This window comes from Colias eurytheme, chromosome 6 (assembly GCF_061535395.1).
Source record: "Colias eurytheme isolate Ceu_HAF_F1 chromosome 6, ilColEury1 Martin Lab GWU primary, whole genome shotgun sequence".
Taxonomy (NCBI): Eukaryota; Metazoa; Arthropoda; class Insecta; order Lepidoptera; family Pieridae; genus Colias; species Colias eurytheme.
The window spans coordinates 6291606-6317732 of NC_142985.1; the positions used below are offsets into that span (position 1 = coordinate 6291606).

General features: G+C 33.0%; 1 protein-coding gene across 2 annotated transcripts in view; it reads left to right on the forward strand.

Moving 5' to 3' along the window:
* Window positions 1-20023, forward strand: part of LOC149907699 (lachesin-like) — a 54514-nt gene extending 34491 nt beyond the window's left edge. For both annotated transcript variants that reach the window (XM_090102741.1, XM_090102742.1), the window contains exons 4-9: window positions 1732-1917; window positions 2225-2417; window positions 7451-7579; window positions 13240-13359; window positions 18361-18531; window positions 18753-20023. In XM_090102741.1, coding sequence (XP_089958867.1) covers window positions 1732-1917; window positions 2225-2417; window positions 7451-7579; window positions 13240-13359; window positions 18361-18531; window positions 18753-18970 — 1017 coding nt within the window. In that variant the 3' untranslated portion in view covers window positions 18971-20023. The remainder of the gene's footprint in view (window positions 1-1731; window positions 1918-2224; window positions 2418-7450; window positions 7580-13239; window positions 13360-18360; window positions 18532-18752) is intronic.
* Window positions 20024-26127: the final 6104 nt, after the last annotated feature.

Genomic DNA, 26127 nt, shown 5'->3' on the forward strand with positions numbered 1-26127 from the left:
TAATACAATGCACCACTTGCACCGTATACACACACGTACATAAATTAACTAAAGCTCAAGAATTCACTATAAAATTGCCGCCGTTTTATACGCGGACAATTAAAGCATACATTTTTGCAAAAATATAGCATAATAAATGCTTACTTTCTGGAACGTTTCTTGAGTTTAGTATTTAATTAACTTCAAAAGAGCATGCAAACACAATCGCACTAGATCTAACTCTTTATAATTTTTTTTTAGTTTATTATAAGTATTTTCTTTTAATTATTTTTATATGGTCAACATAAATGTATTTTTTCATAACCAAGCAAGACATAAAAGTTTCAAGATTATAGCATCTATGTTTTCTACTAATTGTTTCAACAAACCTCTACGAGGTTATTCCATCTAAGTAAGGAGGGCTTGCAAAACAGTCACTTTACGAAATTAAAATAAAGCCAGGACAAACCCCCTTGGTCCCTGTTCAATCATTTCGAGAGGCAGAGCTCTCAACTGTCCCCACAGCTAATCTACATCCTATGCTATTATCGAAACATTTGTTATGTTATCTCTATGTGATCGTACATGATATTTATAATGACAATTTTCATCATTGAACGCCTTGTGTTTTTATTTCATTTACCAAAATGAGTTCGCTATTATGTTTTTTAAAAATCAATTGCTCTCAAATCACATAGGATAAATTGTAAAAGCACTAACAACATTAAACATAACTTCGATATGCACCGCTGGTATGGATGAGTTTCTGGTAATTACTAATTTATTTATATATCTTTACATAATAACATCGTTTTAGTTTTATGAGCAATGCATTTTTAGTTGTTATAGAGTATTAACATTTTAATTACAATATTTGTATTCAAAAATATAATTTCTTTGTTAAACTTTATAAGCTTACTTCTAAACTTGCATTGTTCTTTTCAGTTTTCTTTAACGTTCGTATGAAATGAAATAGGTATTATAAAGAGTTTAAGATATGAATGAAATAAGGTTACTGCACTAAGACTTTTGTTTGTGGAATATAAATGTACACTTGTAGTAAAAGTTCCTTTAGGTACCCTAGAGCACAATTTAGTGTTGCACCAGTTGTTTTCAAATGAAGAAAGCAACTAAAGTAGAATCTTCACTCTTATGATAGCACTGATCTCTTGTAGCGCACTTTGCACTCGTAAAATGAATCACATTACTTAGATTTTATTTCATAATTATAATTAATAATTAAAAAGGTAACCCATAGTCCATAAATTTCATCACTAGCATTCTTTGGAAGAGTTTTATGCCATATTTTTGGGGACAGTAACTTTTTGTAAGAAGCTATGCAGGAAATTAAGTTCTATTGCGATGTCGACGCCTTTGGTGAAACGGCCGAAACGAGGGCGTTTCCACCGCGCGCCCACAGTGCGCCTCATAGCGGCTACCAGACGAAAATGTAATTAAAAATTCCATGAGCATTTTGCGAGGTTCTCGCAACAAGATAGTGTTGCTCGCTCAAGGATCGTTGTCATGACTGCCTCTTGGGAAGAATTCGCTTGTAATTAGACTTGTTCTTACAAAAATTCAGCGCTCAGATATCCGACAGTAGTATAAATTTTATTGTATCGTTGAATAATCGAATATGCAGGACTGAGCCCGTTCCGTTCCAATCTTTTTACTCGGAACTTTCTGTCCGACTGCTTTGTTGTTCGAAAGTTTATGTATATGACGGATTGTTGGATACATTTCCCGAGACAGGTAGCGTGGATCAAGGCGGATACAAAGGCAATTTTAGCTATACACGAGCACGTGATCACGAACAATGCGAGGCTGAGCGTCACCCACAACGACTACAATACCTGGACACTCAACATTCGCGGAGTGAAGCGGGAGGACAGGGGACAATACATGTGCCAAGTTAATACAGATCCAATGAAAATGCAGGTAATTATTATAATGTATGCCGTTCTATTAATTTCGACATATTGAATTTCATTATATATAATTAATTGTACGAATTAATTATCTTTATAATATTGAATTTGAATAAACGTTTCAAGGTACCATATATCAACTAGTAATATGCCAACAGTAATCTCATTTTCGGGCTATGTCATGAAACAAGTATTTAAAAGCAATTAGCAAATTAAACAAGTAACTATAATGTTAACAGAATACATATGTACATAACGTATGTACTATGATTGTCTTGAAACGGTATTATGTGTCTTAAACTATTTGTTCTGTGCAGACAGCATTTCTAGAAGTAGTAATACCGCCCGACATCATTTATGAGGAGACGTCTGGAGACATGATGGTGCCTGAGGGCGGTTCTGCTAAGTTAGTGTGTAAGGCCAGAGGATATCCCCCACCAAAGATAGTATGGCGGAGAGAAGATGGAGGCGATCTCATTTCTAGAGGTGGACCGCAAGGAAAAACTAAAGGTAACTTTTTAATGTACTTTGATTATTAGATGTTAAATTATTTCCGATAGATTTGGAATTAGAATTGAAGATATCTGTATTGCAGAATATACACTATGTATCTGACTTAGATGTATCTATCAAAAAATATGAATGGCAATGTCGTGATATTTTTCATTAAGTTGAAGAAGTTAACAACTATTGTTAAGTTACGCGCTAAGCTTGTTGTCAACCTTCATAATCATATCATTGAATAATCTTTTTCCACCTTACTGAATAAACACATATAATTGAAAGAAAAAAAAACACGAATAACGAAAAAATAACAAAATATAATTTTCACCGGACATGAAGGCGATTCTCTCCCCTCGTAGCCGGAACTTCTTTGTGTTTTTTGTTAAAATGTTATTACAAAAATTTACCTGAATTGTATTTATTTTTTTAGAACTATTTAAACTTCTTAATAGTATTGATACTAAATAATTAGATTCATATTTGAGTAATTTCATGTATGATTTCAATCGTATACTAGGTTTGTAAAAAACCCAGAAAAATAATAAAATTTGGTTTTAAAATGACATCATTAACGTAAGTGCTGATTAGATTCCATTATAAAATAATGTCCAAGCGCTTCAATAAACAATTAATGCAAACTACGTATTATCGATAAGCGATATCGATATAATGGTCGATGTTCGTAGCTCAGGCTAGGTACTTGATATTCGTAATATAATATACGCGTATTTTATAATATAATAATATATGAAAAACATAAGTAACAATGGAAAGTATTGCTTCGGATGTCATTATTTTGGTTAATAGAGTTAAATGTTTAATAAATATTTAACTTATAAAAAAATCATTTCGAAAACCATTTCAATACAGTCCTCTACATTTGAGATAAGGATATGGGCAAAGAGGAAATCTTCCCTGTTTCTTGCAAATACCATAAGGACCCCTTGTGTGTATTGAATACATTTAAATTATTATACTACACGTTCCTTGTTATATTTTTTGATACCAGCACAACAGCAATATTTTGAATACACGGGAATATTTCCTTTCCAAAAGATAGTACACTAGTTAATGCAGAACGGAACTAATGTAGTCATTTTCAAATAAATCATGAAATAACGTAAAATTTATAGGTCTGGGATATCATGCAAATTTTATGACTGAACGTTTGCGTGCTATGGCCGTATTATTGGGATACTTAATTGAATTAGTCACATAATTGTATTTGCATAGCAAAAGATTACTAAATGCAGTGTGTCGTATATCAAATTAATTGATTAAGTTTGTGTTACTTGTGTAAACGAACTCTCGGTTATTAAGTCTCCATATTTACGTATTAAAATTATTTATTGTATTTATTTTTCATGGAGTTGTATTAAAACTTTGTGGCCTGATCTAATATAAAATATAACATTATCTATACTGAATATCGAAATTACTAAATCGTTCTTGATATAGTCGATGTACGTACTGGGTAATTGTGAATTTGATTTGAGTCATTGATTAATATGTAAGATTATTCGTTGAATAGTAGTTCGAAGAAAAGTTATTACGTACTATTAAATTGGTCCACCTGTAGACATTAGATTTATCAAGATTAAAAATTAAAGATATTTAAAAGTTCATCGTGTACAGCACAAAACTTAAGACATTTAATAAACCAACATTAAAATAATTGCTTTGTCAAGTGTAAAAAAATTCACCTTTTCCTAACTTTTCTACAAAAATATTCAATTTCTTAGTTTACGTAGAATGATATATTTATGAACAATCACAGACTAGTGTTCATGCAATAAATAAAACTGCAATTTCAGATGAATACACAATTTCATACCGTATTCATTTGCCATTTATCATAGAGTTAGTGCCGATAGACAGCGCAGAAGTTTAAGAAACGTCGGTGTATAAATCAGTGCTTAAAATATTCACTATTGAATCTTAGCAGTAAATCAGACCGCACTGCCTCAGAGCTCCTATTACCATTCACACCGCCCTTTCTAATCCCACGGGATTACAATCTCGAGACCGTCCGGGAATAATTACTTACCTACTCATCTCTGCATTCGGTCAAATAAATACCCAGATAAGGGTTATCTTGCGATCGTCCAATTAAATATCTATGAGATCGTTTCCGAACCCACAAATTTTTCATGAGCCGACGAAATAATTCAAAAACAGTTCAACTCTAATTTTAATTTAAACTTCTCATAAAATTAAACAGCAACGGCAATCGTATACAAATTATCGTGCTCAAATTTGAAATTTTTAATTATTCTGATAAATTACAGTGGAAATTTTAATACACGATAATTATCATGTTTCGATGGACCAAAATTACTTTAATATATTAATCATGTATAAATGTCAGATATCGACTGTTGAGTCATAAATTTTAGTAGCAGTCATTGCGAGCGAGTTTAATAATTTCAAATATTGTTGATCAGATTTTCATTTGAGCTAAAATGATCGGCCTATATCGAGTATGATTTGAATTTCATCTATTTATACTTAACGTTATAACGACGTATGGAAAAATATATCGTTTGAAAGGTAATCGATACTTTGTAGAAATACTAATTATAGTTATAAGTAAAGGGGATTCGTGACGAGTAGCAATTGGAAACTGTAGTGACAGGGTGATTAATCGGTAGGTCCTACTTAACCCCACCACTGTTCGAGCGCCGTCTGCCATCAGTCAATTCATTAAGTTAACAAAGTACTGCTGGTAATGACTTTCACAGAATGTATACAGGCACACAGGCTTTGAGATTAAAACGCTGCCATTGCTCTCCTCGCCTATAAGAAGCGTTTACCCGGAAACTCTATAGAATAACACGGCAGTTATTAATTTATCTGCGAGTATACTCGTAGTTCAAGCTATCAGTATTTCCCGGAACACTTTTCAAATACTCCATAATTGAGTATCAAGTTGAAACCCTTTGCCGACCAATTTTAAATTACCTGACGTCAGTAACAATCATCAATTTGAGTGAAGAACTGTAATTAAAGAAGCCGTTACAAGTTACCTCCATAAATCTGAGCGGAAAACAATACAGGCTATCTATTACATGCGCCAATGTTTCTTAACAAATATTCCCGAACGTTGTCAGACTTAACCAATTTGGTTACGTCCAACTATTGACAAACTCAAAACTTTTTGAGTATTCCTTCAAATAATTTATTGTAATTTCTTCCGTTATGAAACACTACACATTTCTGAATTTGAATACATACGCATTGTAGTAACTCTTAAATCATTATAACAGTACAAAAGGTTTCGTCGCGAAATGTCCCTTAACACCCCATATAAAACATATTTCGATGACAACAACGTGTCGCTTTTAATGTTCTAGCGTAAATTATGTAGATAAGCGAATGAATGGAGGAAACTTACTCGAAGACTGATGCAAATTAACTCCGCCATCCTTCCATTCGATGCTTTTCATCTACTGAACAAAGTTAGATACAGATAATATGAATACCTTATTAGATTCTAGGAAAACAAACTTTATTGTAATTTATGTATATTGCCAACTTTAATTAATGAAATCATTTCAATAAAATTGAGTAACGAAATCTTATAACAGAAAATAAGGAAAACACTAACAAAAAGGAAATACATAATATTACAACTTATAATGTATACGACAATGAAGAAGTATGTGCTTGGAGGAATAACGTGTATTTTTACATAATTTATTTAAGTAATTATAATTCTAAAAGTATTTTTAATGAAGAACTTAAACATTTATACGCAAGAAAGCACTAGAGCTCAAGTGTCACTTGACTTATGACACATCGACAGGCCAAGTTTATACAACGACCTGCGAAGAGACATAAATGCATTGGAGTCGCATTGCTTTTATTGTAAGTATCACTAAAATAAGTTTTTTAAATGACTTGATTATTATTATAACTGTAATAAAACCATTACTTTATTCATATTTATATTTAATTCTATTCATAGTTAATTGGACTTAAAAGACTCCTTAGATTTTTAATATCGAACTGAAAACGTTATTCATGCAAACTTTTTAAAGCATTTATGAATAGTCAATTTTTTAAAGCCACCACGAAGTCTACCAAAATTAGTCATTTACGTATAAATTCATTTCTCACAACTCTTGGAATATTTAAAGTATGCTCTAACTTTTATAATTATTTCAATTAAGTAGACACTCCACAGTAGGTCGCTGTTCAAGTTGTTTGCTAACGAAGCGACATCGTCGAACGGCCAAAAGCTCTACACTTTAAACCATCAACTTCCATCCCTTCAGTTCCCTTTGAAAATATTGTCCTAGCTTTTTATGCTCTTGTTTGAATAATGGTTGTAAATGTACTAGGGTGGCAAGGTGTCAGGGAAGTGGTTCGAATTTGAACCAGTAACCGCATTTGTTTATAGAATGTCTACTAGTGTTCGGAAGTGTTTTCAGAGGCTCCTCGGCGGAATGTAAAGTAAGCACTACTGTTGATGGCGTATAAATGTTTATCGTCGCATTTGAGAACGCTCAACGTTTTATATTGATAAAAATTGGAGTTAGAGTCAGTTATGAACTGCTTCTAGTATCAAAATAAATATTACGATTACTGCTTTACTTCGATTTATACAAGATATCAACAAAATTTTCAATGGCGAGACACAAAAGAGACAAAGCTGTTATTTTTTTAGTGTTTATAAACTTTTAAATTTGATGTAGCGTTTACTTATAAAACTTCAATTGTCTTCTTAGAAACTGTTAAGCATGCTCTAATTAGAAATTTAACTCATTTGTACTGGTTGTATTAATCAATTAATTGTATACTTCAGTAAAAAATCATAATATTGTATACCTTTAATAATGTGTGCATTGTTATTGTTAAATATTTTCCCAACGAGTCCCACATTTATGAAATTCACGATCATCTAATTCATGCCTATTCCATAAATCCCTTCAGCGTTCAGCTTGACGTAATTGCCGCAAATGTAACGGACAGTGTTTATTACGTCGCACCTACAGTCCTCCATAAAAATGAAAATTAACATGCGCATATTTCCCCAGTAATGTCGCTGGAGGGCGAGATTGTGAACCTGACGAAAGTGACTCGCTCGGAGATGGGAGCGTATCTATGCATCGCGGCAAATGGCGTGCCGCCGTCCGTTAGCAAGAGGATAATGCTCCACGTGCACTGTAAGTAAATTACCGTTTCTTTTTATGTTAAGAGCGCGAGCCTCCTTGTAAAGTAATTATCGTCTGAGGCCTAGCACATGCTTTAGATTTTAAGTTCTTGCGTCTACTTTAACTGTAATTGTTCTTCATTTTTATGAACAGTTTTATTTTTGTCGTAATTTATTAATAAAAAATAGAAATATCAATTATAATTTTATACACTGACACTGACTGGTAAAACACTTTTAAATCTGTAGCAAACCATTTCGCTGTTCATATCGTTAAGCCACTTGTAGATTGAAATAATAGATACGAAACAAATAGCAAAAAACAATTTCATTTCGACCCTCCACACGACCAATTACATTTCAATCTCAATAAGTGAAAACGATGAGAGATGAACTAAATCGTTACATTACGAATTCAAAACATGAATCAATTCATCTATAGATAAAATCAACTCACCTGCGTGTACCGATGAGCAAAAAGCTAGTACCGAGCGAGCTTATCGCCTGATCTCCCGGCGTAATTTATATTGGAGCTATTCAATGCTCGGTTGGTCGGGAAACACTGTTGGGCCCGACATCTCAAACACGTAAGCAATTGGGAGATTTTCGTGTTATCACGTATCATCTTCGACGCGTGTCTTGCATCTGAATCGGATCTGGGACGTTTGTATTCGTCCCTGTGTTTAGTGCCCTGTTGACTATCAGTTTGCTAAAGATATCCTCGTGCAGCGATGTTCAGCATTATTGAATTCCAGCGGATTGTTTGATGTATCACGGAGAGGTTTTCTACGACTTTGATGTTGGGTTTTGTGTGAAAATCTTAGTTACGTCGACTTAATGGAGAGGGTATATATTCTTCCAAAAAATACAAGGAAAATGTAGATATACATTATAAACGAAAAAGAACTCGATTTAAATTATTTTTATGTGAATTATGTTCAGACATGACTAGTTCTATTAACGAAAGAAAGAAATTAGAAATTAATAAAACACCAAGCGCTCAAATAATATAACATTAAACTAACAATGTTAACACAGAAGCGAAATTAATACCAAGTTCCCTATTACCTCCTAACAGCATCTAACTGACACTAAATCCAAAATATGTTCTCTTTTGGCAGTGTGCGATAGAATATTATCTTTCACGATCAATTCTCATTTACACGTTGAGTTGGAAGCTGAATAGTGTGCTAGATTCAGGTACGCTTTCCATTTGCATGGATGGTGCTTCACTATGACGATATAGTAACAACATTACCCAAATTTGAAACTGTGATTAGGTGCATCGAACCACAGCTGTACTCAACATTATTCCCCATTATTTTGACGTAATAACCTACTACAATATTTGTTTTAATCAGGTTTCAGGTGGATTACATGATGCAGCGATAATGCCGCTGCTAAGTGCTTGTTAACAGACAATCAGTTAGTTTGAAATATTAAAAAACAATCACACAAAGATATTGTAGCATTTCATTTGGATATTAAATTAAATTTATTAAAATTAAAAGCATTTCATGGGTTGTATTCGATGTACTATGTTAACGTAATCAATCAATGTGAGTAAAATTCAATTTTTGTTTTATACATCGACAAAGCTTTCAATCATCTCCATGCGAACACGTGCGCTGTACCTCAATTTTCTACTATTCATAATTTGATATGTTTTATGAATCAAATCTGTATGATGAGTTTTATTTTTGTAACATTGTTTCAATAAACGTACAGATTTTATGTTTGCTCCTAATATGGTAGCGCAACGTTTCAATTAACAGCATTAATTAATCGATCTAAATTCATGAATTGGTTCCGTCCGCCTGTGGTTTTAGTTCAATATGTATTAAAAGTTTTTCGTAGCTGCTGGTGACCAGCGGACGCTCGAACGTGTTGTCCAGTAGGTATTTGCATTCTGTTATTGGCATTTCCGATGTAAACACTCGTCTGATTGGATTGTACGCTATCTACCGCTATACCAGTAGTGCGATGAAAAGAGCAGCTTGAATATAGTTAATAGAAATGAGAAATACAGCTTGCATATAGAAACAGATGGATTTAAAAGTAAGCCGTGCAAACGTGACTTTTCTATTTACGCTAAGAAATGTTGCGCACGTAGCCTTTGTTCTGTTTACTATGTAAAATGAAACAAAGTTGCATTATGGTAATACATTTATGTGTATCCTAATATTTATGCAACTGTAACAGTTAAACCCGGGTCCGAGTACACAAAGATTTGCTTTTAAGTAATGTGTTACACGGATTAAAACGTGCACATTTTATCTAAAATTTAAAAGCTCTATGAGAATGTCGCGTTATAATGTATAGAGAGTTTACTCGCTTTGGGAAATACATTAGTATGATTTGAATTTGTTTGTGGATGACTTAGAATATTACTATATTCTAGGGTTTTTTTTAATAATCGTTTTAATGCTCTATGAGAGTAGAGAAAATAAAGAACCTAGCAGTTTAAATAAAAAATTAAGTTATCTCGCTATCCAATAAGACCAAGGATAAATATGATTCTAAAGGCTTCATCAAAACTGATGTTGATTTACATCCTTATTTTATTCAAAGCAAAACTAAAACCCACTACAACAAATGTAACCGACCTTGCCTACTAATAAATTTGTTAATGAAAAATTAAACCAAATGTTATACGAAAACTTAGCTCATAGAAAACGTAATTTGAACCGAACAAACAAACTACTGTAACCCTTCCTCTCCGCTTAATTACTTTACAAAGAATGCGTTGCGTTCGCCCGATGAGGAGACAAAATTAACGCCCTCAAATATTTAATTTAAATTTCCTTTCCCCAAAACGAATGATAACAGCTCATCGCGCGGACCTTCGAGGTCTGAAACACCTCGCACATCCACCGGGAGTTTCATTTGTAATATTAAGTAATTTGTAACGCGGTAAATTTCTTTTAGTTTATTCACTGGCTCCTTAAAAGAGCGCTGAATTAGTTGGAGAAAAAGAAACTGCGAGAACGAAGTGAACAAATCGTTAACAATTTGCATACGTCTTGTTTAGATTAATTAACGGTACGTTAAATTGTGTTTAGGTACTCGTTTTCATTTTTTACGCTTCTGTTTAATTGGATTTTTCTAGAGTATAAACTTTGTGTGTAATTATTTTACGTTATAAATAAAGGCTTTAATTAAACTTGTTATATTTATATGCGGTAATATTTAGTTTCGTGTTCAATCTAGGTATGTCTTATATTTTTGAAGTGAAACTTCTTTATCGGGGTTGGAAAAAAATTTAGTGTAACATTTTTTCGTTACGCGTGACATTCTTCCGTTACGCGCCATCTTTTTCTTATCCCTACCACGCGTCGACGTATTTCTGTAAAGTTGCATATAGTAAATTATTTTTTGAAAAATAAGGTCATAAAGAAGTTTCACTTCTTACGTGTGTACACTAGTACACGCACACATTTTTTTTATAATAATGTATCAATCAATTGATCACAAAAATAATATTACATTAATTCCCAAATATTTATATTTTGTTATTTATTCCGATACCAACATAAGTAAACACACTATTCAAATAAAATACCTGAGTAGGAGGAATTCAGTAACGAATTCTTGTAATAGCTATCTAAGGCAGGTCTACAAAACAGCAAGGAATCGGAAAGCGTGTGCACTGTTCGGTTAATCAAACTGTCACTTCAAGAATTCCGCGCAAAATCCTTCCCGAGGAAAACTCGCCCTAACTTTTGATTGCTGTAGAGAATTCCAATCTACTTACATAAGAAATTTTGTTAATAGTCGGTCCCCAATTTTAGCCAACTCTCGTTATACATAGCTAATAGATACCGAAACAAGTTAAGTCTTAGCTGATTAGTCTGGTTTACTTAATGGCGCTCTTTGGGTCGAGTTATTAATTAGAACAAAAATTCTGATCGTTCAGATTTTGTTCGCTAAATTGGCCACTCGAACTCGTAAAAGCCGTCCAAAGGAACTTAACGACGGTCAAAGAGAATAACCGCAAATAAGCTGCGATCTAAGGCCGATGGAGAAAATTCCTTTTTCCTTAATTCACTCTAAACAGGCTTTAAGGGATGTCGGTACCACTGCTTACATTTGTACAATAATCCGTTTCTTTCGTCGCCTAACTTTTCACCGCTTTTATTAAACTTGCTCTTTCTTGATATCGTTATTCTTGCAGAAAATTGGATGATTTATTTATTTATGCATATTATTATTATTAGTATTAAAACGTATCTGCAGTATATCGCTCTATTTTAATAAAATAATATTTTATCTTATCTATATTCTCGTATTTAACTATACCAAAATTTTAATATTAAAGTTGTTAGGTAAAATTATTACTAAAATTTAAATAGTAATTATTAAGGTAAAAACGATACCAAACAAATTTAAAACAAACATTACATTCGCTTTAAACTTCCCAACCTCATTTAAAATAATAAAATTTAACACAACTTATAAAAATAAAACTTTCATTCAGAAACTTACTTATATGAGCAAACTCGAGAATAACCGAGTCCTACCGCAAACACTAAAACCATGAAAACTTGAATTTAATTGAGAACAAACTATTACGAAACTACTCAAATAAAACTCAACTCAGTACAAACATTTGTAATGCAGCCAGTTCTCAGATAATATTCAAAGTAAATACCTGACACAGGCACGAGTTCCCGCGAAGTGCTGTAGCGGAACTGTGCAAACACGATGCGCGAGCGGCGCGGCTAATGTGCACACTTGCCGGTTATTACGCAAATTCCCTCCTCTACTTTACTAGGCGCAATCTTTTATGCAGTGACGATTGTAGGCTGGATTGACACGAGTTGCCGGTCTACCGCCTAATTTGTTGATGAAATAGGTTCCAATGCGCCGGATTTTTAGTTGGTTGTTTTCAACTTTTCACGTAGAGAATTTGAAACAGTTACATAACTATGTTTAAAATAGAAATTCATTGACTACATTCGACGGTGTGTGAAAAAATATTATTTAAGAAATATTAATTTGAATTTAAATGAAATTATGTTTCATAATATAAATTATAATTTTATTTAAATTCCTATAAGAACTTATCCGAGTGTTTTATTTCTAGATACCTAATAAACAATTAAATACCTACTAGATACATATATTACTATAAAACACACACAGCTAAAATATTTTGCGGCAAGCACGGAAATGTTCAGTTATATGAAATGCAAAACCTTTTGCAGTATCTGCATAGTAACACACGCACACAAACATTTCAACTGCAAATGGAAAGTTGTGTAAACAAAAATGCTACTCAAACCTCAGCATATGGGAATCGCGGCACCGCACTCGGTTAAAATGTATCAAAACGGTCCACGCCAGAATGTACCGTATTTTATTCATGTAAACATCAAAACTGCGTGCGCAAATTTTATTAATAGTAGTACGCGGTTAATTGTACTTTGTGCTGTGCCGCAAACCACTCACTTATGTTTATATTTTGCTATTTGTGTACTAAAATTAATGTACCTAAAACTATTAATATGCCGACGTCTATCATTAAAAGCTTTAAAAGGCTTTAAAATTTTAAGTTTCGCTAAACGTCGAATCAATACAATTTTTTACGTGACACTTAACTGCTGCAGTTTTTATTTCAATTTTAAATATGACGATAGGTAAGGTAGATTTTAAACTAGTACTTTTTTTCAGTCCATCCATTGGTGCAAGTACCAAATCAGCTGGTGGGAGCTCCCACGGGCACGGATGTAACACTGCAGTGCCACGTCGAAGCCTCACCAAAAGCTATCAATTATTGGACAAGAGAAAACGGTAAGATTTCCTTTATACTTCCCCAACCTTCCAAAACTTCCTTTTCCACCTTCACGCCTATTCCTTATCGTTCTGCATAACAAATAAAAATACATAAAAAATATTAAACAGGCAATGGTTTACAATCTGTGATTATATTTAACGGAAAGGCCAGCGAGATATTTTACGAACGAGTCGTAACTCATAAAGCTTATTAAGTCTCAGGCACGGAACTCAAGAACGGAATAAGCAACTAATTTCATTATTCATAAAGCACATTGAAAGCGTTAAAGTAGTCATTAAATGAGTCGTTTTTCATATTTCTACTATCCTTCTTTGACAGGGCTAGTGCCTTATACAAGTTACAGCGTTTTTATCGCCGTATTTAAAGAGAAAAATATGAAATGTTTTCGTGTTCGCTTTTCATTTAGATTCTACAAGATTTATACAGACATTGATTATGCAGCGTCAATGTTACGTTATTAACGGCTGTGTAATTATTAAGGGACAGAGTGAAATATAGCTGTGCTCTGGTTAATTAAAAAACAAAAAGATATTTTACTTGGATACGATTATGCTAATTATAAGTATTGAATATTTTCCTACCTGAATTTATAATAAGTTCCGGCAATGGAATTCAGTTTGTGAATTTTAATACGAAAATATGAAATTAAATTTATATTAATAAAGATGATTTTAAATTATAGATAGGTAGGAGTTGAAGTTATTTTTCCGTTGAAAAGTGTATTTACTTATCTCTTTGTGCTCTACATTTAGCAACTAATACTAATTAGTTACCAAGATCAGAAAATGAATGTTGGTTATCCTTTGAATTCCTGGATTTTGCTTTGAAGAAAATTTTAAAGATGAATTCAGATAACGCAGTAAAATAAGTTTTAGTAGAAAAGATCTTTGAAATGTATGAAAATTGAAATTAAAAAAGCTTTCTCACTACTTAATAGCAATTTTAGTTTTATATCAGTGATAGTGATAATGTGGAAGGATGCATATACGATATGTCGTTGACCTATATATAGGTCGTCAGAGTGTCGTATTATATTTTGAAACAATGGCATAAAGTAAGGTAATTATGTTGAAAAGATCAAAGAATAATGAACAAAATTAATACGACACATTTCTAATTACAAAAAATAATAGAAAAAGTAAAACAATTGCCGTCCTGTAAAAATACGTGCTAACTAATACAAATAAGGCACTTAACCTAACAAAACGTTGGAAGGTCGGAGGCATTACTTTTCATTATAACGACACCCTTAGGATGGAAGTTGTTTGTTTGGTGTCCAGGTGACAGATGTACACGAAACCTTGATGGGAAAATGAAGTGCTAAGATCTTGTATTAATTGCTTTTATTATGTAAAAATTTTAAAATAAATGATGCAGTTGAAGAAAGACATGACCTACTAAACCTACTTACAAGATTTATTTCTTTTCACTTGCATACGTTTTCATTTTTGTGTAATGCGCAGGATAAAGAACGTTATATTACATAAAAGATGAATGAAATGAAATAATTTATTAAAGAAAAGCTTCAATGTGGAAACACAGAACTGGTCGGAATTCTATAACTGTAATCCTTAGTATTTCTAAAAGGAAAAGATACTAGACTTTGTACTAACATTAAGAGTAAATACAGCCATTCCAGCATAAGAAGATTACCGTCCCCGCAATTAAAATTTATACACAATTATATACTCGAACCAAAAATGAAACGCGATCAATACCGTACTTAATTACGTTACGCGTAATTGTATGCGCTGGTCGGCACTCGTATTAAGTAAATTGTTCTCGCAATGCGAAAAGAGCCACGTTCGGAATGTGGAAGGACATTTTCAGATACGGTTAATGCAAACATGTAAATGTTGCAAGTACCGATATTACCGGATAATGCGTTGAGCGGGAACGCGCCTAGCCCACTAAAGTCGAGTTACGAATGGATTTACGTTACTTGCTCGCAGCAGCCGCGACATGTGTGCCCCGACACCGCAGCTGCCCGAGCTAGCCGACAAAACGAATAAAACTTGCCACAACGAATTCTTTGACACAGTTTCAAATTGCTTCTGTGAGATCCAAACCCGTCAAAACGTTCTCTTCGTATATTTATTTTTTACTTGCAAATGTGTTACAGTTAGATATAGATACTCATATTTTGACAAGGTAGCATTTGCATTTGCCTTACCAAAAACTTGTCTTATTCAATTTTCACGTAGGAGTACCAGCAAAATCCAGTCATTGATGCATACCGTCTAATGTAATAATAAAACATAACCAGACAGATACGCAGTACAGGATTTAGATGCAGTTACAAAGGCAACCGAGCTAGCCATTACGTGGGTAGAGCGACCGACCGCGCAAAAAGCGAACCAAATTCTATTACCGCCCGATATGCAACAAAGACCGCTGGCCCGCCCCGCTTCAAATTGCTTTAGGCTACAGTCGCGATATTTACTCTCACATACCACAATATTCGAACAAATAAAATTCAATTTTATATTCACTTTTCAATAACGGGAAACGTTTGATAGGTTGCACTTGCTCGGTCACAGTTTATTTAAAAGCCATTTATGCCGTGTATAGTCGCATGTAAATAGGTATACGGTCGGGCGGCCGGCTGGCTCTTCTGTGGGCTATAAATTGTGGTGAGTTACAAATTAAATTAGGTAATACATAGCTGTGACGAGATGGGACAAGCTATAGGGCGGCTACGACGGACACGGAATGGGTGGGCCCGTCTCCGATGTCGCAACCGGACTTCTGATGTGCTTTTGTTCCAACTTTAATGGGGGACTTTAATGTAATTTATGTAAAAACTTGAACGCTCCTCAACGTCCATATCTATTGGTCTTGTATTAATTATTTGATCCTTTTATAAATTTTTGGGGCAAGGCTTTTGTGTCTCCAAAAGTTTTTCGGAGTAATAATAATTTGTTTTTCTGAAAGTTATTGATATAGTTTGCCACATTGACGAGAATATTAATATATTTGTATGGTAATAAACAAAAGAGGGCGTGCCTGTCGCAAGCGGGCAGCGTCAACGTGTCACTTGCACAGAACGCGCCACAGATTTGTGGTCAATTCAAGCCGAAACCTCCCCGGTTACTGGCCTCACTTGATGTATTTGACTTACTAATTAATCATCTTTAGGTCCTGATTAATATTTGACATTCATAATAATATTAACTAATGCGTTTGAATGTTAAAAGCTTATTAATTTTTCAATTACACTGAAGACCTTAAAATCAAAAATACACTGTTTTAAGTTTTCATGCAGTGATTATTAATAAATAGACATATAAATATGATAAATGTCTCGTGTGTGAAAATTATCCACAAAAGGCCAAATTGTACATGTGCATTAGAAAATGATTTCACCAACTGTAGCTAACAAAGGCAAGCATTTTTATAGTTGACAAAAACACGAATGTGCTTTTAATGCATCGGGTATCTGCTAAAGTTGCTCCGAGTGGTGTTGTTTGACTATAAATTACGGGTTGCGTTTTTAAGTGAACATTTTTAAATAGGGGAAACGCTGAAATGGAGTTAGAAGGTTTCGAAAACGATAATTCATTAGCAAACAGGATATCTGTAACAGTATTCCTTTTTATATTCTATTTATCTTTGTATTTATTTTGTACTAGAAAATTGTCATTTTATATTCGAAAGACGCAAAATAATATTCCTCAAACAATTCTCAGAAAATAAAATATGTAATATGATACTTCCTGACTATGTAATTCGAGCATACAAAAGTATTATTAGCCCATTCTCATTTACCATCATAATATAATGTGACCTATATCCTAAACACGTGTAACAAAACACATATTATTATATGAAATTAACATCATCTTAAAAAATGACTCGAAAAAAATTGTCAAGAATTCCGTTATGAAACGGATATTGCCTAAAAACGAGAAATTCCAATTAAATGCCGTTGTAATAAAATAAGCCTCGGTGGCTCGGTGGCTCGGTGGAAACGAAAAATAAAACTCGTCCGCAAAAATAAACGGGACAAGAAGAATGCAAGCAATTTTTAATGTAGAGCGAGTACCATGACCCTCGACCGCGGTTATAATGTAGCCAGCGACTACAGCGAACCTCCCAACCGGCACACTCTTTACACATTTTAAGCGGGTTTCCTATAGATAAGTTGATTTATTGTACTCATTGTGATTAATTTTTTATTCCAATGCTTATATTTTATATTCGTTCAGCGCTGTACACTTTTCGAAGGAGATCTTTCTATAGTAATATCTTAATGAAAACCTTTCTATTTAAGTATGTATATTTTACGATTTAAAAAAAAAACATCAAAATAAGTTATTGTTCTCTTTTGTGCCTATTAAATGAAAACTAGAATAATATTCCACTTAATTTTCATAATTAGGAGATCGTTAAAATATACTTTTTTTAATTGCGCATAAAATTCGTTAACTTTTCACCGACCATTGTTTTATTAACGATTATAATAGAATAAATGGTTACAAAGTACTGAATTGCAAATATATTTATGCAGTAATTCATTATAGTTCATATGACATGTCGAAACAACATATTTCATACGATATCGGAACAATGCTCGGATGTGGCCGAATATAAATGATCGGAAAGGTCCTATCGAATAAGGGTGAGGAAACGACTATATCAAATGTCTAGATACCGAATAAGTATCAATGAATATATTAGAGGACACAACATAATGTATTAATATTTAACACATTGAGTACAGATCCTACTCTATTGTAGTTAATAAATGTGATAATTAATTATATTAAAAATTCAAATTAATTAATATTAAAATACCAAACTAAAACTGCAAACTGATACAATTTTAAAGTCTCATAGTAACGAGTCAGTAATGCTTGATTGAAAGGTTGACTGTAATACATATATAAAAAATAAACTTAAAATGGTATTTTGTCCAACCAAAGAGCAATCACTTATAAATACTTTAACAGTATCCAGACAGCAAATAAACTAATATACGTCTATCCCATCTACAGGTGAGATGATCATAACAAACGATAAATATCAAATGAGCGAGATCAACAGTTCAGCGTACAGCGTGCAGATGCGACTCATAGTTCGCAACATACAAGACACCGATATGGGCGGCTACAAGTGCATTTCCAAGAACTCCATAGGAGACGCAGAAGGAACTATCAGGTTATATAGTAAGTAAACCTTATTTCTTCTAAGTCTTCTAAACGTCGTGTCTTCCAAAATGTCGCGTGACAATAGTAGTACATGAGTAGTACATTACACTTTAGGTTTAGTTCTACATTAAAAGATACAAGTATTTCAATTGGCTTTTTATAGAGAAGAAGAAGCAGATGATTGTAAAAATAACAAAGCAAAATTTACCTTGAATAAAATAAAAAATGTTTTATTCTAGAAATGGAACTACCATATCTCAAGTCAAGAGTAGAAGACACAGAAACAAATTACGTAGAGACAAACGACGTTCGGTCCAGTCTCCAAGGCCCGCTGCGGGAAGGCGGTCACCGGGCCGAAGACGCGGACTTCTTGGGCGGCCGCCCCTCGCCCGCCGCCTCGTACCGCGCCACTCCACATGCAATCTTTTTAATATCTGCCGTAGCCTTTGTGTGCTAAACTTTTCTAAACAACTTAATGCTACATCGAACGAAATTTCAGCATATATCCCAAACTTATTTTCGTCGCTCTTTGCGTAAAACCAAATGTTTTTCATACGCGACACGTAACGAATTTAAAACATCTTCTTGTTTAACTGTATAAATATAAAGTAATCGTGCATAGCCGTTTATGTATGTGTGATGTACAATATAATTATGACTAAGCTCGTGTGCTTGTAAAAATAAAATGTGCCAGTGTAAATGGTTAAATTTAATATAAACAATACAGACATTGAAACATTTAAGAAAGGAGCTGTTAGCAATGTAAAATGCTTAGTATATGTTGTGCAGTTTAAAAAGGAACCTGTATTACTAGAGTCGATAAAATAATAATTGTGTGACTAAGAACAATATCGTTAGGCGCATAGAATGCCCTGAACAGATCAAATCCATAACATATTATATGTAATTTCAACATGCTTGCATATTTATTTAATTGAAAAATTATAAGTTGATTAATGTTAATATATTCGCAAATGATATTATTTAAATATTTGTTTCTTCGAATTAATTTATTATCGTGCTTGTAAATAATTATGTAGAGTCACGTTAATATTGTGTAAACTATGTTTAATAAATGCCTAATTAATTATAAATCAAGTTACATTTGGAACAATATTAAGTTTTAAAATAGATTTTGCATGTACCTATAGGTATATATATTTAATACTGTATATTGAATATGATAAATCAAATAATAGAGCAACATGTATTTTATTGTTATAGTTAATGTTGTTGAATGATGAACCGTCACCAGTAAACAAAAACCTTACCGTTAGTAGATTTAGTTGAAACGAGAGTCCTAATTTATTAATTTAACGAAAATAGTCCCACAAAAAATATCCAGTCAGTTTTAAAAATATGTGTATATTTTTGACATTCATTTGCCTAATTTGATTAAAATTTTACTAATTAACAAGCAAGATCATATTATTGTGATAGATTTTTCACACAGTGGACTATTTAATATTATTTTGACGTGACAACGTCTTTTAATTCGATAGAGCCGGCTGCACGCGCGAAAAAACATACTCATGCGGCGTTACCTCGCTCTGAGGCGTTCCATGTAAGGCTTGAAGTGTAAGCGAGAGCGCGGAACGAGCCACAAAGAAGCACAATCGGACGTTGTCACGTTCAACTATCGTCAGTAAACCGACTTTACAGACAACCAATTTTTTTCAGTATGTTTCTTTTTGTGTTTCCTTTAATAATTTAGGACTCTTATTATAGATGTCTGTTATGTACCTACCTGTCTATACATTCCTTTTCTATTTATTTAATGTCATCAGCCACTTTGCATAACGACCTTGTAACGAGTGTATAATAATGCCTGCGAAGTATAAAATATAAATGATATACATACGTACAAAATGTGTTTTATTTATCGTTGAATGTATGAGGAGTGACATGACGATAAATCATAGTCACACTTGATGTGCATTTTTGCTGTGATGGTTTTACATAAATTTTGGCAAAAAGTTATGCGTGCCCCGTCATGTAACTGAAATTTTAAAAAAATGTTTTGTCTATACATCAAAATATAACCTTCTATATTAATTAGTGTTAAATTGAACTAAGGAACAACATAAGATTCAATATTCGTTTAAAAAATTATACGAATACACGTATATAATAAGTTATAGACACAGTCAATAATTGATCATTCACCTACCTTGTGGAAATCAATAAATAATTTGAACACCTACCTATGGTATTCATTCACTTTCAAATTGTGACCTTCATGTCACAATCAATAGCAGTTCGAACAGATTCATGTAACCGAAATTTATTCCCATTATGAAACAATATAAGTTTAGGTACTTAATATTTTGTTAAATGGCAACACATAACACCTTCCTCATTGTTCATCAATGTCACATTAATGTAACACTGGCGCATACAATTCTCGAAAGGTCTGGCAATATTGTCTGTCCCACGTAATTGGTACCTTCGGACACAGAGTATACAAGCACGATCTAGATAGTGTGTAACCGCATGCATTAGCGAAATTACCCGACGCTTTATTATTTTCATTGAGACAGGCTAAGTTTTATTACAGGGATAATGAAAGAAAATATTCGGGTCCAGTCGATATATTATATCATCGCCGATAATATTTGATTATTATGTTTGTAACATTATGTGTATGCAGGTTACAATACTATTTATATAAGTGGTCATTAAAATACCGTTAATCAAACATAACAAATACAAAAACAGTAACTACATATTCAACATTCATTACTTACTTAACAGTAACTGTAACTACATACTAAATATTTGCCAAACAAAACTTTAACAAAGAGCTGAAATCAATTCAAACATTGTGCGAATTCGCGACGCAAAATCAAACAGCAAATTATATTTATTACACGATTCCCCTTAAAAACAAATAGATCTTAAAGACACTAAAATGTGTGTCGCAAAAATGTCACCAACGGGATATTCGAAGAATAAAATCGGATATTTGTCAAAGAGACTGTTACGAACGAGCTGGGATAGAGCCACGATAACCTAATATAGGCGTGTGTACACATCCGAGTGTCCCAAGAGTGTTACAGCTTCGATGTCACAGTTTGCATCTCAAGTGCTCACTATACAAATACTCAAAGGAAATCGTTGGAAATTACTCTATAGATACATTTATATTTGCCGTGCTCGTGCGTCCAGTGACAGCACAGATGGATTTATCGTTGACACCTTCTAAATACTACGGGGAAACTATCTCGTCTCGGTTTTGGAAAATATTGGGAATTCAACATTTACTTTTAACATGTAATTTCTATATACTAATGTCTTTCAATGCATTCAACATATAAATTTCTATTAAATTTAAAAACTCTAAGTTGGTGCAGATAAGAGTAAGTTAAGAATATCTTACAGTACTTAAATAAATAAAATCATCAAATATTCAAGTTATTTCTTAATATCTTATCTGAAAATAACTCTCAAAAACAAGCTTAAAAGCACAAACAAAATATAATCGTATGCAAAGCAAAGAGAACGCAGTTACTGGCATCGCATATTTGTTTACAAGCTATCGTGGGAATACCCTTAGCGTGGACGTCCGGCTACAATCTGCATAACAATCGTGGTTGTTTCCTTCTCCACAGATGGATGATAATGCCTGCCATTCATAATTCATGTCTTAATGAGGGACACGAATATTCTCGATCATTTTGAACAATTTAAACAATTAAAACAATTTAAACAATTTTGCGCCGTGAACTTCAGCTATTCAATATTTGGTACATTATTCTTCTAGTAAAAATATGAATATTTTGTTAGCGCAATGAAAAAATAAATATAGACATAGACATTTTCAACACTGTCCTTAAAAATAGACTTTCACACATTCTTTATCTCAGTTCTCACCTGCTAAATATAGAATGTGTCCTATATTTGACTTAAGGTGGTAAAGGTGAATAGCGATTCACATTATTTTAATCATTTACACGAGAAATATATAACTTTTGTTATTATACCTGGATAGTTTTATAATAAAAACTTTAATTTAAACACGTTTACATATTTATTTCCTTTGCAATAGTTTAAGTTGTGAAGGCAAATAAATGAACTTTTTTTTATTAAACATTTAGATACTTGGAGTTGAGATTGCGAAAGTTTTATTTTTTAATTTTAACCCTATTTCAAGTGTGCTAAGGAGGAGGAAATGATATTGATTGTGATTTAAATCATATTAAATACATTAGACGAAATTATCTTGACTCTACAATATTAAAGTTTCCATTTATGTATGCATTGTTTCTACAAATATATTACACTAGCTGCGCTCCGCGGTTTCACCCAGTGACCCACGTGGCTCCGCTCCTGTTGGTCTTAGCGTGATGATATATTATAGCCTTTCTCGATAAATGAGCGATCTAACACCGAAATAATTTTTCAAATCGGACCAGTAGTTAACGAAATTAGTGCGTTCAAACAAAAAGTGTGTGCGTGTACTAGTGTACACACGTAAGAAGTGAAGCTTCTTTTTGAGCTTATTTTTCAAAAAATAATTTAGTATATGCAACTTTACAGAAATACGTCGAATCACGTAGGGATAAGAAAAAGATGGCGCGTAACGAAAAAATGTCACACTAAATTTTTTTTCCAACCCCGATAAAGAAGTTTCACTTCAACAAACACTTTCTCTTAAGCTTTATAATATTAGTAAGTATTAGATATACTTAGTTTACAAAAAAATACATATTTAAAAATACTCCCTGCATGCAAACGTGTTACATAAATAACTTAGAAATGTAATATAAAGTGTTCAGATCAGTGTAAGGGAATTGTGTGGGAGCCTTGCGGATCGAGGCGGCAGCTGTGCCAGCCCTTATCCACTCGCTTACAATAACCTTATAAATGTAAAAATACACCTCTATTTACCTCGTACCGTTACCGATAAAATGGTTGAATAAAAGATTTTCAGGAAACAATCATTGAACGATACAACGGAGTCGATGTTTGCTGACACTCCATCATTTTCATACCGAAGTTAACGCATTTATTTTTAGCAATATTTTTATGAAAATATGACTTTAATATCTTGATAACATACGTTAAATTATTTTTAAATAAAAATGCCAGTTATTATTCACACATTCAAAAATTATTTTTAATCATAAAGTAGGTAGTTCAAAGGTTAATAATTGAATTTCCTTCGAGTATCACGGTTTAATTATAAACAAATTGAATTATTTGAGCGACGCAATCGAACGTCAGCCTCATAATACGAACACAAGCCACGAATTTTAATGTCTGATCAATTAGGTATCTGATTCAACTTTAAAAGCATAATTACTGATGTCACAGCCCATCGACCACACACTACATTGTCCGTAATTAACCAGATGTTGTGTAAACTCGTTTATAAGTAATAACATGACAAAAACACTTGTGTACATGTTACATTATTGGTTTTAATTTCATTTACTGTGTGATGTATTTTTGACGGGTAAGCTTTTTATAAGTAATAACAAGCTGCGCTTCGCGGATTCACCCGCGGGGCTCCTGTTGGTCTTAGCGTAATGATATTATAGCCTAGCCTTCTTCGCTAAATGGGCTACCGAAAGAACACCGAAAGAATTTTTCAAATCGGCCTAGTAGTTCCTGAGATTAGCACGTTCAAACAAACAACCAAACAAACTCTTTAGCTTTATAATATTAAGTATAGATAAGTGGAAAAATATAATTTAGTTCATATAGACAAAATATGTAGAGTTCTACAAAACATTGAAAATATAGTTTCGATAAACTAAAAAAAAATATTAACCGTAAAAAATATCTCTATCCAACAAAAGTACAGCTTAATTAAAAAAAACTCAATTGATTAACTGATTGAATCAAATTCATATTATTCATTAAAAAAGCATTGGCCGAAATCTGATCAGGAGTTCCCCTAGCTACATTTGATTATTACGATCAAGGGAATACTTTAATTACCTTGCAGCCCGTTGTTTCCACTTCTTAAAGCACTCACAGTACTCGAAAAAAATCCATGCACTTAACGATGAAATAAGCGTGGCTTTCGACCGCATTCACTTTTAGCGACGTAGTTTTTCTCCTTTTACACCCTTCACTCGTATTCTCGAATCCGAAGCAGGCGTCTCTCTCTCGCAAAGGTTAGCCGACGTCCGTGCGCTCGCTTCAGCGTTCGTGACACAAAGCAATATGTGAGTTAACTTCAGTGTAACGGTTCTTGTTTGAGTTGCGATTTAATGCCTCCTTAAACTGAGATGGTTTACGGGTTAACCCGACTGAAAACGTTGAAAGTGTTCGTAGTTATTTACTCTTTCGATCGTTCAATAAAAACTTTAGAATCCTTTCATTCGCATCATTTGACATGAAAATGAATTTCGATTTAAAATAATGGCCATTTTGCGAGAGATTCTACAACGAAATTGTATGCCATTTTTACTATAACTCTACATACATCTAGATAGCACTAAATCCTTAAATGATTCACTTTATTCAGCAGAAAATTGTAGAGAACCTAACTTTTTGGTATGACGAACACACTATTCTCCTTAACAATTAAAAATTTTAAAATTTTCTTAAATAACAAACGGGATAAACATTTGAATTGACTGTAGATAAAGGAACGTAACAAATAAACATCAATTCTACATTTCATCATTCATATATTGTCACCTCTAAATAAACAAAATCTAAGCTAATTTAAAAAACATTTTACCTCATTTTTCAATCACAGAAATATAAAATGCAGCATAAATGTTAAGCTAACAAAATAGACAACAAATGGCGAGTATTTAAAATATCATCATAGGTAATATAATAAATAAGGAAACCCCTTTATTTCCGTTCATTGTTCCTCAATTAACCAGAATAAATGTAAAGTACACCAAGTTCTACGCCTCGTTTTTGAAACCATAAAAGTTGTAACAATATTGAATACCATAAAAGTTATGCCAATATTAAATTAAAGCAAAGTTTTAATTACCAATTCCAATTTCAGATATTAAGTCCGATTCATTAGTATATTCGAGTGAAAAAAGTCCACAATCAATATATGTTTTGGCCGAAATCGCTTCTCAACTCTGACTGGTTCTGAGGGACCAGGATTAGATAATACGAAGAGATTTAAAGTGAATTAGCCGTTCGATCGGAAAATTGGAATGCCACATAGATAATTACCTGACACTCACAGAAAAGGAAGTCACTTAGAAAAGAGATTCAAATAAGCGTTCACGAGGACCAAGTGAGGCGGTCGGCCCGTGGCTTTATCGCGGTAAAAATAACTGATACCCAATATCTGAGGATTAGATCGTCTGGAACCGAGCATCAGACAATTGAATTTGTCTCGGTTGTTTGCCCAAAACATTTCTATTTTACAGGTAATCAGAAAGCATGTTTTACGGAATGATATTAAATCGCAAACTGAGTTACTAACCAATGAATTGCAAAGGGAAATACAATTTCATTTTCCTCCAATTATAATATTCACCAACCGTAAATTTTTCATTACTTTGACGTTTACTATGTTACTATTTTCGATTTTATTATACATGCAAATATGTTTAAAAAACAAAATAAGTGGTAAGAAATATTCAAATTTTATTTTTCACTTTATAGACCTCAAATTTGAAATGA